The sequence below is a fragment of the Asterias rubens genome, chromosome 3, assembly GCF_902459465.1.
Source record: "Asterias rubens chromosome 3, eAstRub1.3, whole genome shotgun sequence".
NCBI classification, from domain to species: domain Eukaryota; kingdom Metazoa; phylum Echinodermata; class Asteroidea; order Forcipulatida; family Asteriidae; genus Asterias; species Asterias rubens.
Genome location: NC_047064.1, coordinates 1,227,247 through 1,242,452, shown reverse-complemented (window position 1 = coordinate 1,242,452; position 15,206 = coordinate 1,227,247). Strand labels below are relative to the sequence as shown.

Here is a 15,206-nt window from a genome sequence, read left to right as displayed (position 1 = left end):
CTAGACCACCGAGATTGCCCAGTAGCTGGAATCTTATGTTTTAGCAGCGGGTACAGTAACGTTAGATGTAAATTTGCAACAGAGATAAAGAATATTAATTTTGAGAACTTACCGTGGCCAGTATCTTGGCCTGTTTGACCATTTCGGCAGCGTTACCCACACTACTAAACAGCTTCTCAGTAGCAGTCATGATCTTATCACATGCGTCATCATACAGGGTGGTAGGTCTACCACTTGCTGCAGTACCCTGCTTCACATGCTGCAGGAGATCATTCAAGGCTTTAGTAACGGCAGTCGCTGCACCTCCAAGATCACGTAGGAGGTTCTCATCTTCAGTTGCATCCTGGAGGAATCAAAGATTAAGACGAGTTGAACAAATAGTCTACTGGATATTCGGTTCACTTTGAATGTATTTTTTCCACAACTATCTACATACATGTCCACTTTTTTTCATGAACTCTTGTATTAAACAACTTCACAGTCATGATAATTGGTTTTGGAATCATAGATGTTATACAAGTTAAGAAAATAGTCTACTTGATATCCCTTTCAATCTGAATGTATTTTTTACACAACTCACTTTCATTTATAAAATCTTTGTATCAAGCAACTGAACTGGAGGAAGACCGAGTGTTTCTTACCTTTGATGAATCTACCACAGCCTCCACTGACTTAGCGACAAGTTTAGCTGCTTCAACAAGCTGCTCTTGGCAAGCTGGACTGCTGATAGTAGGAGCTACGACCTGTACAGAAATGAGAATACAATCTGACTTTATCATGGTTCAAGGTTTCGATATCACAAAGAGCTAAGGTTGATCTTTACTGCGAAATAATCTTAACTGCTAAAGCAAAGCGTAATTTCACAACACAAATCACTTTGGTGATACTGACAACCAATCTTTAAATGAATTTTAGTGCTTTGTGCCATCAAACCAGAAGTCTTAAGCCCTGCTCATAAATTGCCTGTAAAAAAACATACAGACATATTCTGAGGAGGGTATTGATTTTTTTCTGTTCAAAATGCAAATGCAGTTTTCTGTAAGCCTTTTTTTTTATATTTGTAAGATTTTTAGAGTTCATCTCAGGGAGTCAATGTCACCAATAGTAAGTAGTGAGCATTTTAGGCCATGCAGCGTTTACACATGCACTATATTTTCACATGAAATTTAACTCCTAGCATTCATGACATTGGTGCAAGTGGGTAATAGGCAACACTCTACAGTAGTTTGGTATCAACTGATAACACAAACCCCGGCAGGAGGGGCTCGTTAGCCATGGTGAAGGCAGCCGTCCTAGGAGATGAAACTTCCAACTTAGCTAGCTGAGGAACTACGCTCCTGCATGCTGGATCGGAACATCTGGAGAGAAATCACTGGGCATGGTCGAGCTTCCACATGGTGCCCGACTTGATGATAACACAAACATTGATTTATTCCAAGGGATGGTTAGTGAAGAACTAATGACACTTGTTTACCTTAGTACAAGCAACAAGCTTGGAGGTAGTAAGTGTAAACTGAGAATATAAACGTTGATTAATTCCAAGGGCAGGTAAGTGACCAATATCTTACCTTAGTACAAGCCACAAGCTCGGAGGTATTGAGGGCACACTGTGTAGCTGAGCCAATAACCTTATTCTGTAAGCCTTGATCCTCAGTGGTACTAGCAACATTCTTGGCTTTCAGGACCAAGGTAGCCGTAGCATTAGCCACAGCCTTAGCCAATCCAAGCAACAGATCCTGTCATAGTAGAGAAAAATAATATAGAGAGTCAGGTTTGTGGTAAAAAAAAACATGAAACTAATCTGTTACAGGTAAAACTTGAAGCTATGCATGGTGATTCTGGTGTGGTGGAATATAATTCTGTAGGTTACAGAATGTGGGTAGGAATAATGGCCTGGTTGGTCACAACACTAGTGTCCTTGAACAAGGCACTTTATCGTAATTGCTTCTCAATGGATCAGTGAAAACGCCTTCTCAAAATGCATTGTTCAGTTTTGACATGTTACTGGCGCAATGGAACTCTGCATGAAATGGGCTTTACAAGAGTGTTTATTTCTGTTATTAATCTTTGTAAAGGAGCTGATATTGATGGAATTTTCTCTTTCATAAACTTGTCGATAAAGAGTACAACAACCAAAATCAGGTACAGGAAATATTTAAACACTTTTTCCCAACCATTATTGGAGAAAATAAAATGGGGAAAAGGGGCACAAAAAAAATTGTTGTTTATGGTGAAGAATTTACCTGGAACTTAGGGTCCATGTCACCTGTTGATCCCATACACAAAAGCAGTGCCTTCTGAGCTTCACCAACCCTGTTGGCTGCACCTAGGAGATTCTGACGAGGCTTCAGGATTCAATATGTTGGGGAAAATTACAACGAAATACATAAACAATGAAACGCAAAATCGATGTTAAGACAAGTTATTAGGAATTAACATTGGATTGAATGAGTTCTTGTTTGATTTATTCGAATCATACTTCTTGAAAATGTACTACTTTTCCAAGGCATGCTTGAAGGCACCATACAAATTATACACTGAATATATTGTGAATATTCATGTGTCACTTCAGCGAGCTAAGATTAGTACAACTAAAAAATCCACAATATTTCAGACAAGTCATTAAAAGTAACAATAAGTGATTAAAAAGGATTCTGAAAAAGATGCATTTCAAGGAAGTTTTAAATATGTCAAGGTTATAAGCAGATCGGGTTGCCGTCCTTTATAGAAACATTCCTTCATTAAGCTTATAGAAGTTACCTAAGGTTATTTAACAGAAGAGAACATCCAATTTTAAAGAAGATTATTTGAAAGATTGAAGAGATTTTTACCTCTTGGCTTTCTGGCTGGGCACACTTAAGGAGATCAGAGAATGCTCCCATCAGACCTCGTGCTGCATCTAAGATGCTATTACCATCTCCTTCCTCACCAAGAAGAGCTGATAACATCTTGACTCCTTTAGTTAATTCAGTCAGATTGGATGAGCTGTAAAGTCAAAAGGAAAGAGCAGGTAAGATTTCTGGTTTTCATTGTTTATATTTGAAGACTTTAATCTAGAAGGTACTACACCATCATTTTTTTTTAGAGCCACCACACAGCCCATGAAGATACTATTTCCATGATGGGTTTACCTCAGCAATAAAAAACAAAAACACGTTGACACAAACACTGTCAACGAACTACTGACAATGATTCAAGATTGGATGCCTGGATTTCTCTGAAAGTATTTATTGAAAACAAATAACCAACTCTCAAATAAGGAAAAGCATACACAGAAATGACGATAGCAAAATTGCAGATTGGTTTGTTCTCAATGCTTTGACTAGTGTGTTCACGCCTTTATCATGAGACCAAAGAGTGTTGGCTGTGAAAAGAGCTGATTGGTTTGTTATAAACAAGGTTTTGGTAAACGGGTCAAAATTTGCTGGAAATTCAAAAACTGTGTGTCCAGATTGTTCACTTGCAATCATCAACATGTTAATGACATATAAAAACCGGGTGTCCAAATTTTAAACACGGTGTCCCAAAAACACCCACACAGGGCTAACACTACGGTTCTTAAAGTTACAACTAATGAGCTTATATCTTGATGTAAACTTACATGGTAGTGACGTGTGAACCCACAGCAGTGTAGTCCGTATCAGACGGATCTCCTGATGTCTGACTGATGATACCAGCGGTGGCAGCAGACATTGCGCTTAACTGCGATTGGATGTTTTGCTTATTCACATCGATGGTGTTCTGACGCCATTGTTTGGATGCCTGAAGATAAATTATCATGAAATAAATGACTAAGGAGATATATGACCATATCAGTTCAATTTTGGATAAGCCTTTATGTGAAATCTCCTTCTGCTATTCTTATTTGTCATTATAATTAGCTATCTCAGTTTTGAAACTTTTCAACTTATGCTTAGGTTTTAATGCATTTTCCATGTACTTCTACACTTGATAAAAAATAATAGTTAACTGTTTTTACATAGTGTTTATTACATCTCGAGTTAAGACGAGTTACTCATCCTATCTTAGGACTAGCCTTATGTTTTTAATATCTCCTAGGACTAGTCCTAAGTTAGGACTAGTCTTATGTTTTTAATATCTCCTAGGACTAGTCCTAAGTTAGGACTAGTCTTATGTTTTTAATATCTCCTAGGACTAGTCCTAAGTTGGGACTAGTCTTAACTCTTTGTGAAACCGACCCCTGGGTTATTTAATGTGCATTTCAAAACACAGAGGACCTAAAACTTAATGTCCTATCTGAAGGACTTGGCAACAATATTTTATCTTGCATCCAGACCAGGATTCGAACCACATTTTGCGATCAGAAACAGAGCTTGAGTCAAGTGTGCCGTGCTGCTCTGCCTTGTCACGCCACGGTGGCCCATTGAAAAATCACCCTTCAACTATTTCTTTCAGCTCTTTGGGTGTTTTTTTTATATAAAAACCTTGATCTGGTTACGAGACTGTAAGAATGACTTACAGGGTCAGTTCCTAGTGGAGGAAGCTCAGCTTGTGTCATCAGATCATTGTTAGCAGCATCAACAGCGGTAAATCCTCTCTCTATGTTACCTTGCAGTGCCTGCTGGGCTGTAGTCATTCCTGGTCGACGAGCTTGATTGGGCTGTTAAAGTAGGGGACATTGAACAACAGTCATTTTAGTTGATGTGGTAATATTAATAGAAAGTAACTAGACAGAGGAAGTTTTAAACATCCTGAGCTAATGTTGTACATTTTCTCAAACAAAAGTTTGCTTTGAACAAAAGGATTCGCAGAACATGGGCATCATAATCACCATCCTATGATGTTTTTAACCTGTTTATCAAAACATTTCTAGGAAAAAAACAAATGAAACAAATATTTTTTTTGTATTACCTGTACTTATCCTTGGAAAATTTTTATGCAGAAAATAGTGCACACAATTTACACTTCATAAATAGGGAAGCAGTTTACATACTACAAGTCAAAGCCAAAGGTTGAAAAAGGCCTAATACTTGTTGTTGTCCAATGTCTGTAGGAAATGATATTTACCATAGGTGCTGTGTGAGCCATATTCGCCTGTCCTTTAGTCACTGCATGCTGAGAGGGCTGCATCTCACCTGTTGTATACGTTCCAGCTATAAGCAATGTCAAAACAAAACAACAATTCAGATAGACACCTTACAAACATTGTCACAAGAGCGCCCTAATTGATCTCAAAGAAGACAAATCATTAGCAGGGAGTAGTTCGCTATGCCTACTTGAATGCACATTTCTATTGTTTAGCTTCAGCAATGGTGGCCAATGCAAAGGATCTATTCTTTTGCAGCATACCTGAACTGCCAGTCTTTGTAATAGAGAACAAGATGGGCAGTGTAAAGGGTTTCTAATGATAAAGGGCGCTGCTTAGTGGCGACAACCCACGTGGTTTTACCTCTCCATCTTTTTACATTTTTTCTGTAAGTGCATGAGCTGTTTATTGAAACATTAAAATGTTTCAATGTACATGTACAAGTATTGTAAATGTCTTTTTTACTTAATAGGTACTGTTCTTGTTTATAAATGTATTTTTTAGATTCCTTTTATAATAGCACACTGCGGGACAGATGTGACCAATAGAGAGTTTATATTCCATACCTGATCCACCGGCTCTCATCACAGCAGGTAAAGCCACAGATCCTTCTGATGCATGTCCAACCTTATTAGATTGATGTTGCATGAATGTAGCTTTAGCTGGTGAGACACTGTCTTCAAGAAGTGTGGATTCTTCCTCTCCATCTAGACCAATGCGATCTTTACCTTTTTGCTGAATCACAAGACAGAATACAGAAGACATTTAATCCATGATTTCGTGAATTTTTTTTAAATATATTTAAATATTTTGTCTAACATTTTTACAAACTGTACCTACCTTTTTTTGCTTTGCATACATGGCTTTTCATAGTTTTTCAAACTTGGGCTGTAATGTTGCAATAAAAGGTCTAACTTGGTTAGTGCATACATAATGTGAATCGTAAAGCAAAACCAACCTTTTTGAGGATGATGTCAATGTATCCAGCGATCAGTGCACCAATAGCTTCACCTTCCTTGGTTTGTACTGAGTAATAAGATTCAGCATAGTCACCAAAGTCAAGGGTGAAACTGTTTGGAGATGCTGCCCAGCGTCGAACAGTTGTTAACAACCAAGACTTGATAATCTGATGGGAGAGAAAATGAAAAGTGCGTGGGGAGTGAGTTAAAAAGTAGGGTAATAGATTGGGTTTTGATATCCTCAAGCCCGGTTCATACTTCCTGCGAATGCGATGCGAATTTGATGTCACAACTCTGTTTTCGCTGCGATATTCACAAATTATTTGTTGCGAATTTCAACATTCGTATAGCATTCGCATTCGCAGGAAGAATGAACTGGGCTCAATGCTGATTTATAGGCAAACTGATTAAGAAATATACAATATAAGTCACCTGCCAAAGTTTAAGTTGAATACAGTGTCTACTTGTTGAGTAAACAGCATGAAAAAGTCACAATATTTTGCAGAATTCACAAACGAAAACCACAAAAATTTGAATCTCCTAACACACCTTTAGGTGATCTTTGGGGATTCATATTTTTGGACATACATTTGTTGATTTGTAATCTACGGGGACACTTCAGACAAAAAAAAATAAAAAAAATTGACAAGTTTTCAAAACCTTATTTCTTCCAACAGCGGCATAAATTTATTTGCAACCGAGCCCAGTTGATGGCTTTTCCAGTTTACCACTCACATTGAAGCACTTTGAGTAATAGCTCCACTCTCTACGTAAGCATGGTGTGCCTCAAAAAGCCACAGTTGTGGCCCTTGTTGTGGCATTCCGAGGCATGAGTTGAACGTCTTGAGAAACACACCAAAAGTAGGAGGGTTGGATATCGAGTAAAAATCACTTACTTCCTTAGTCTTCTCATCAACACGAAGTACACTCTCCTTCGTCACACCCATCAGTCGAGGAACCAACTTATTCTTCCCTTTCATCTTTTCCTACATCAAGACCAGAGAAACAAATCATTAATATCAACTGGCCATCATGAAAAGTTCACAAATAAGGTTCATTAAAATAAAAATTCCAACTGTACAGCTAAAACACAAACACTTATTCACTACAAATTATCAAACATAATACAGAGCTAACTTATAAACATCTTACCCGTCCTGCCGCTAAGTGAAAAGAGGAAGCTCATGAGGTGTATATGCCGCAGGGCACGGTGGGTAGTGGCAGAGGGAGCTATTGTATTTTATAATCAGAGCTGCGTATTGGGACAGTTGCAACATAGAAGAACTACATGTGTAGTCACATGATTGCTGGATGCCATTTTTGGTACAAATGCTGCACAACCCAATAGGCAGACTAGTCTGGCACACTGTGATCACCAATGTTTTTTTTTAACACCAAATGGCTTCTAACCGCAAGTTGCCCAACTTCCTCAATATAAGGCTCTGTTATATATAAAACTCTAAGCAGTAAACACCTGCCGGTAATGGGAATATGAAAATGTGGTTGCTCTTCTATAAGTTATCACACAAGCGCGAGTGGAATACAGAAAAATATAGCGCTTCTGGATATGGGACGCAGACGCACTATATTTTCCGTGTTTTCACGAGTGCGCGTGTGATAACGTATTAATCTTCAAGCAAACTTGGCGCGTGACGTAGAACACACAAGACGCAGGTAGTGATATTAGCCATGCAAAATAGGTTTTTATCACCACTCCATTCAGCAAATCTGATTGGAGGATTAGCCCGTACTTGAAGATAAATGTAAGTAGAGTGACGTAGACATGCTGCTCTGCATCAACTTGTAAATTCTTGCTATACATAAATTTGCTCTCCATACAAAATTTTCTGATTTTCAAATCAATTATTTGTTTTTTTCGAGAGAAGTTTATATCCTCAAAAAAATCTTAGCTTAGTTGATGAGATCCTTACCTTGACTAGGAAGAAGGTGATTCCATAGGTCTTAAGAGATCGGCAGAGCTGTGTGTAGCGTACCCTTGAGTCCAGCTCACTCACACCAATCAATTTAGAATGCTCCTATAAAGGGAAAAGACAAGACTCAAGATTCAAGACAACCTCTTCTAGAGTAACAGGTCTTCTTGCTCACAATGTAGAACCATTATATTTTTTCCAAGACCATTGCATATTTGCATAACTTTTAGGAGGAGGTTTGAAGTTGGAAATTTTATGTATAAATTAGTCACTCCAAGTAGTGGAAATGATAAAAATTGAAAAATTATGACAAATTATTAGAAGTGTCCTCTTGGTCTGGAGATGAGACAATGAATATACGCGATGTTTCGTTTTAGAGGTTTTAAGGAGTTCTTCATCACCACAAATGGGCGATGTTTTCATCTTAATACTTCCAACTTCACCTCTTAAAAGAAGGGAGATCCTGAAAAAAAATCTTGAAATTAGGAAAAATCCTGACAAATCACATGCCTGCTCTTAAAGAGCAGAGATTTGTTCAGATTTGTGCAGTTTGGAGGTAACTGAATAACTAGGTATGGTTTGCGGTGACACCATGTAAGAAATCTCTTTTGTCAGTAATGGTGACTCTGAGAAGAGCCGGTTATCTGTTGATCAGTATACTCTGACCATCTTCTTGAGGTACAGAACCAATGCTAAAATTAACCAGACTCTGGCCAATGGTCCCAAAGATGTTTCAAGCCCCGAAAAACACAGGTTTACCATTAGGTAACCAAGTAGATATTGAATTTTGAAAAGCTAGTGATTTCGTTATTAAAATGTGAAGATTGAGGTTTGGCAAACATGTTTCACTTACACCTAGGATTCTCCTTTCGCCACCTTTTGTTTTGACGTATTCCTTTGGCAAGAAGTCTTTCAGGCTGTAAAGAGGTACATAAAAATGCATCAATCCCTTCAGTTTGAAAATTAGCATACAATGCAAACAAAATCAGATTATGGCCATACGAATTGGCGGATACATGTACGTCAACGGCTGTTGCTAAGGACAGACCATACTTCAACACATGGGCTCGCATAAATTTAAGCATAGCCCTAGATGTAGCTGCCGATTTTGACACGGCCTAAATCAAATTAAGATAGAATGAATATCATGGGTGCATCAACACTAAAAAATGTCAAATGATGAATTATGCAAGCTACATTTCTTTCTGCGATGGCTATTTCGTTATAGTCTATTGTTGATTTTGAAGGTTAGCAACTTTAAAGAGATTTGCAAAGCCACCTTGAAATTTATTCTTATGAATTTGTCGACCCTGAAGATAGCCAATGCTCTTGATAAATTGTTTCCACAAATCCTTCCGATTTGATCATCATGTCTGTTTGAAAAGGACTTAAGACCATGTCACACAAGGCAATTTACATGCAACCAGCTCTGGGTAATCTCCAATGGAACCTATGCATTGATGACAACAAGCAGCCGCCTTAGAGGTAAACTGATAATGAAACAATGGAAACACACAGATTTGTATCAGCAATGCACATGATTGGCCAATAAATAACCTTCTTTTCACCTCTAGGTGAGGGTGTCTGCTTCAAATGGCGTCATATGCGTCAGGTCTATACGAAAATGTAGGCACATTTCAGTTTTGCAATCGTTTTCTTGAGGATAGTAAGTTACTAGAAGAATGTATTGTTTGCTTCTGAAGTGTTCCTTTTGATTGCATACAGAGCAAGTGGTTGCCTCTAAGTTGCCTGAAAAAAATTGGGCGGTGTGACCAGTCTGAAACTTTTTTAGATAAAATCTCTTTTTAAAATGGTGTTGTCTCCGAAAGTGGTTTATTCTCAACATTTGGGCGGCCAGGGAAAAAATAAATATTGTTTTCTGTAGAATAAGATGCTGGCCAAGGCGGAAACCTTCTTCATATTATTGAATCTAAACTACTTACTCTAAGAAGCCAATCTTGTGCCTTGCAGGATCATGATCTCCATAGTGAATCTGCATCTGAGTACCAGCAAGCTGAAGAGCTTCCTCATAGGAGCAAGGATGCGTTCCGTTAATGATAGCATCTCGAGACTAGAATAAGAAAGATGAATAAGTCATATAGTTAGTTAGTCTAAGAAGCCAATCTTGTGCCTTGCAGGATCATGATCTCCATAGTGAATCTGCATCTGAGTACCAGCAAGCTGAAGAGCTTCCTCATAGGAGCAAGGATGCGTTCCGTTAATGATAGCATCTCGAGACTAGAATAAGAAAGATGAATAAGTCATATAGTTAGTTACTCTAAGAAGCCAATCTTGTGTCTTGCAGGATCATGATCTCCATACTGAATCTGCATCTGAGTACCAGCAAGCTGCAGAGCTTCCTCATAGGAGCAAAGATGCGTTTCGTTAATGATAGCATCTCGAGACTAGAATAAGAAAGATGAATAAGTCATATAGTTAGTTAGTCTAAGAAGCCAATCTTGTGCCTTGCAGGATCATGATCTCCATAGTGAATCTGCATCTGAGTACCAGCAAGCTGAAGAGCTTCCTCATAGGAGCAAGTATGCGTTCCGTTAATGATAGCATCTCGAGACTAGAATAAGAAAGATGAATAAGTCATATAGTTAGTTACTCTAAGAAGCCAATCTTGTGTCTTGCAGGATCATGATCTCCATAGTGAATCTGCATCTGAGTACCAGCAAGCTGCAGAGCTTTCTCATAGGAGCAAAGATGCGTTTCGTTAATGATAGCATCTCGAGACTAGAATAAGAAAGATGAATGCGTTACACCATCATTATTAAATATGAAGAGCGTATGTCATACCCAATGTTTTCTGACAGCTGCCTGAAAATCTTGGTTCTGCTTGAAGTCATTTTAAAACAAATCATGTCATCCTGATATGGGACATGTTGCGCAGCTGTCATTGTCCTCAACGCAACCACAATTGAAAATCTTATATTTCTTTTTAAAAAAAAATGAAGTGAGGTTTTTTTTAGGTTGAATTTTCTATGAACGAATTTCACAATACACATTTGGATTTTTGACCAGAAATCGCCGAGAGATCACTGAGGGAGATGGATACAAGGAAAATAAAGTTAAGATAGAGACAAGATAAGTGTTCAGAATTCTTTTGTGATATGGTCCAAAACACTATGGGAGGTTTCGAAACTGCTGCAGAATGAAGGAAAATCTTTGCAAATATCATACAGTTTTGGCCTTTAGATTAAGAAGTTTTCTTCAATTCCTCAACTATTTGACTCACCTGAACATAGAGCAGATTGAGTTGTACCGGGTCACGCTTGTCTACGTTCTGATCGGAGTAAAAGTATTTTCTTCGGAAGATGAGCATTTCCATATCTTCTACTCCCTGTTCACGAAGAGTTCTTGTGTGGTCCAACCAGTTCACTGCCAAAAGAAGCACCAAATAATTCAATACATTGGAGCTGTTCACAATTATCAACCTGTCACAAGCTTACAAACAGTACACATTTTCAACACCCCCTACCTCCCAACCCTCAAAGTGTACACAAAAAAGGTTGTTTTTTTTCCCCCCATACTATTCTAAATAGCAAAACATGAATGTGAATTACAAGCAAACCCTGTTTATTACGAGCACAGATAATACAAAAATATTATAGAATTATACGTGTTAAACATATAATGCCGTAATTTCCTGCGTACAAGACACAGCTTATCTGACTTTCGAAAGGTAAAAAAAAGTCTTTATAACGGTGCAAAAGGGGCCATGAAGCTATAATATTATAATTAAAAATTTGTACAGAAAAGGGGAAAGTGTACAGCAGGCATAAACTCCCTCCCTCCCAGCATACGATTTGTACACTTGATAATTGTGAACGACCTCTAAGATTTACTGAACATTTACTCATATCTGATAGGGTTGGGATGTTTAACCGGTTACCGTAAAAACAATCATAAAGTCAAATCAATTCCTGATAAACTGAATATTTAAACAAATCCAACAGCATTCCAAATGGAAAATAAGGGGAGGAGCCTAATTTGGGAATGCTGCTGAGTTTCTTTTACTAATCAATAACAGCATTTGTGCTCAACCATCGACCTCATCCTATATGGTTTGTAGAAGTGTTATATTTTTCAGTTTCCACTCATCCTTGTGGGAAAGCACATAATGAGTGATATGATTCTGAAAATTACCCATGCAGGATAGACCCTTGCATGTGACGTCACACGCTCAAAAAACGCCCTCACTGGGGTCAAAAAACGCCCTCACTTGGGTCAAAAAACGCCCTCACTGGGGTCAAAGGAGGCAAATGATTGGACATCAGCTGTTTTTTGTGCGTGAAAACGTTGGCGTCAAGGGTAGCGTTTCGTGTTATGCAGGGGGTCTATTGACTTACATTCATCATCTGTGTGGAGTTTTCTCTTCAGGGTTTCCATCTTTTTCTCATCACGGAGTATCGACGATGATCCCTTTTCCTTAAAATAAGAAATAAAATCATTCACAATTAATTAATGTGGATTCCAATACTGAATGAGTGAAAGTTAAGATGAAGATAGAGGTAATAGAGACTGACCAAAAAATGCTTAAATCGGGAAATAAAATAATTGGAAATGTCATGGTTACTTAAGTTACATGTTTGATGAAAACTGCCTGGCATTTTGGTTCAACGTAATCCATCATTGTAACTGAATCCTTTTGATTTTGTTGATGCACCATTTCTTAATAAATTTGTTTTAATCACTGGCTCTACATGTATGTAAAAGAGATGAACAATTTAAGCCAAAATCTCCACAATTCAACAGGGACTTTCTATTGAAATCAGAAATTACTTACTGTGATTACCTACAATACATTTACAATGCGCATGCGAAAGCAAAACCCGAAACAAAGCTTTACCTAAAGTGCCCTACAATTCCTGATTGTATACACAGCCTTTTTTACATTATGACATACAGCCAAATCACTTTTTTATGTTTTCTACAGATCACGACACTAGTACAAGCAGTTCTGTCCAGATTGCACACACCTCCACAAGACAAAGTCCTTTTTTTTTTTCTTTTTTTTTTTTTGGGGGGGGGGGGGTTTCTTTAGTTGTCAATACTACTCGTCTCTTCCTCCATAAAAGTACTAACAGCTTACTAATTGGCGGCTACAGCTAAGACTGTTGCTAATAATAACCCTTTTTCCAAAGAATAATAAAGAGCCACTCATGGGGTGACAGGTCTTTTTCTTCAGCCGCGCCACGCATCTGTAACTCTCTACCACTTAATCTTCGATCTTGTGTTTGTACCGCAAAATTCAAGTCTCTTCTCAAAACTTATCTTATGTCACAGGTTTTCAATGACTAATTTTGTTGTGTTTGTTTTTCTTTGTGTTGTGTTTTGTTTTTGTTTTGTTTTTGGTTTTACTGCGCCTTGAACACCCAGCAGGGTGGATATGTGCGCATTACAAGTCTTATTATTATTATTATTATTATTATTAAGAATTTACTGCAAGGTGAGTGGGACGAAGTTTTAATTATGAGACCTAATCCTTAGCACCATGTAATGGTCTACAAAGTGCTGTGGTGCAATATGCTGCCAATCCAGCCAGGAACACTGGGGCAAATCGATAAGTGCACTGGGTTCTTTTACATGCAATACACAACACATTGGACCAACGGCTTTACGTCCCATCCAAAAGACGAAGCAATGGTTAAGTGTCTTGCTTAAGGACACAAGTGTCACACCTGCTAAGGATACTGCTAATAACACCCTATACTTCAACTAATGATGATGAGGAAATCTAGCTGCTAATTCAGACACAGCCTGAGACTTGTTTCATCTCAAGGTGGTTACGTTGTCCTTATCTTGGATCCTTCCCACCCAAATGTGCATCCCTCAAGACATACTTAAGCTCAACCACCACCAGCAGTCCAGCATTCTCCTGAAGATGAGCTGAGTATACTGTTAGAAACGTCAAGACCAAACCGGCTCTTTTCAGAGCCAACACTCCCTCAAAAGAGATATTATATATGGTTGTACCGCAAGGTTACCATTTAGTATTTATAGTTACTTCTTGTCCTTATCTTACCTTCTTGAGAGTCGATCTGTTGATTGTTCCATCTTTCCTCTCATCATCTGGGATGTCACGACAAAGCGAATACTCATCATAGTTTGTCACACCTGTTTATAACAACAACGAAACTTAGTAAACAACACACTCAGTATTTTATACAAGTTTGTATATTGGTAAAGTAGAATATGAAAAAACATTCTGTGAATGGTTTAAACATTCTTAAGAGGTGTGGGGTAACACAATGGAACTAACTCATGGAATGCTATTTTATCTGCTTTTTTCCTACTTGTTGAAGACAAGTTCATGACCTAACCCTAGCTTACCTGAAAGCGTCTCCAGTGGGGTCTAGTCCAGTAATCATTTGCCTGATCCTGACCCAAAACCAGGCCTTATAAATGCTCCCAACCCAGCCATGATGTGCAACAGATAGTTGCATGTTTGAACTCGTAATTGTGAGTGAGATTTGTTGTATCGTATCAGCCAATAGGAAAATGCCATTTGTCTTGAACAGCCAATAAGATCCATTTGTACTTACCGAGTCTGGTGCATATGGTGACCAGCATTTGACTGACTGTGTTGCTGTCATCGATCTAAGGAACAAGACCAAAAATGATATGGATGAGATGGGAGGGGTACTGAATAAACCTTCATGTACCACTCTTGTTTATCCTGGGTTTATCATGCAACATAACTTCTCGGGAATAAATCTGTGTCACAGGTCAACACGCAACTGTCTGCCAGGGGTTTCCCTTAACCATTTCTTCACTCGCTAGCCGGACGAGTCACAATTTTGGGTTTGGCCACCTCGAAATGAAGTTTGCATATTTTCGTTTTTTGGATGAACTCATCCCTTAATTTCTGCCCTTATGATACTTTTTCATCAAGAACCATTTTTATGTATTTCTGATTTGTGGTTAAATTTTATAGTTTGCAATGAAATATTTGTGGACATTGGGGGAAAATTATGCAATGAGAGCGATGTGTTTATGAGTATGAGGTTATGTGCTTTTCCTTAAACTATACTGAAGATTTAATTTTCATTGTGACATAAATACTCTTTAAACAACAAATAATTCATTTGAAAATTTTGAAATTGATAGCACACGAGGCACGGTAATGATTTTTTAATTCCAACATAAAATGGTAAAGTTAACAGTAACTGGTTGAATTGTAAGCAAAAAAAACCCCCAAAAAACCATAATGCAAACATGGCCTAATGGGAGAAAAACAACATTGTAATGCTATCATTGTGG

General features: G+C 38.1%; 1 protein-coding gene across 7 annotated transcripts in view; it reads right to left on the bottom strand.

Annotated features, from left to right (window-relative positions):
- LOC117288051 (talin-1-like) overlaps positions 1-15,206 on the bottom strand; it is a 97,339-nt gene that overhangs the window by 50,209 nt on the left and 31,924 nt on the right. For 6 of the 7 annotated variants that reach the window (XM_033768736.1, XM_033768734.1, XM_033768735.1 and 3 more), the window contains exons 5-22: positions 14,489-14,543; positions 13,969-14,060; positions 12,293-12,371; positions 11,179-11,321; positions 10,549-10,676; positions 8,791-8,854; positions 7,938-8,042; positions 6,903-6,992; positions 6,006-6,173; positions 5,614-5,782; positions 5,029-5,114; positions 4,481-4,621; positions 3,602-3,762; positions 2,832-2,985; positions 2,244-2,345; positions 1,569-1,736; positions 642-743; positions 113-343 (exon numbers count right to left, since the gene is read on the bottom strand). In XM_033768736.1, the coding sequence (XP_033624627.1) occupies positions 113-343; positions 642-743; positions 1,569-1,736; positions 2,244-2,345; positions 2,832-2,985; positions 3,602-3,762; positions 4,481-4,621; positions 5,029-5,114; positions 5,614-5,782; positions 6,006-6,173; positions 6,903-6,992; positions 7,938-8,042; positions 8,791-8,854; positions 10,549-10,676; positions 11,179-11,321; positions 12,293-12,371; positions 13,969-14,060; positions 14,489-14,543 (2,238 nt within the window). Of the gene's footprint in view, positions 1-112; positions 344-641; positions 744-1,568; positions 1,737-2,243; positions 2,346-2,831; positions 2,986-3,601; positions 3,763-4,480; positions 4,622-5,028; positions 5,115-5,613; positions 5,783-6,005; positions 6,174-6,902; positions 6,993-7,937; positions 8,043-8,790; positions 8,855-9,880; positions 10,019-10,548; positions 10,677-11,178; positions 11,322-12,292; positions 12,372-13,968; positions 14,061-14,488; positions 14,544-15,206 lie in introns of those variants that run through there. The other variant, XM_033768740.1, reaches the window with a different exon arrangement.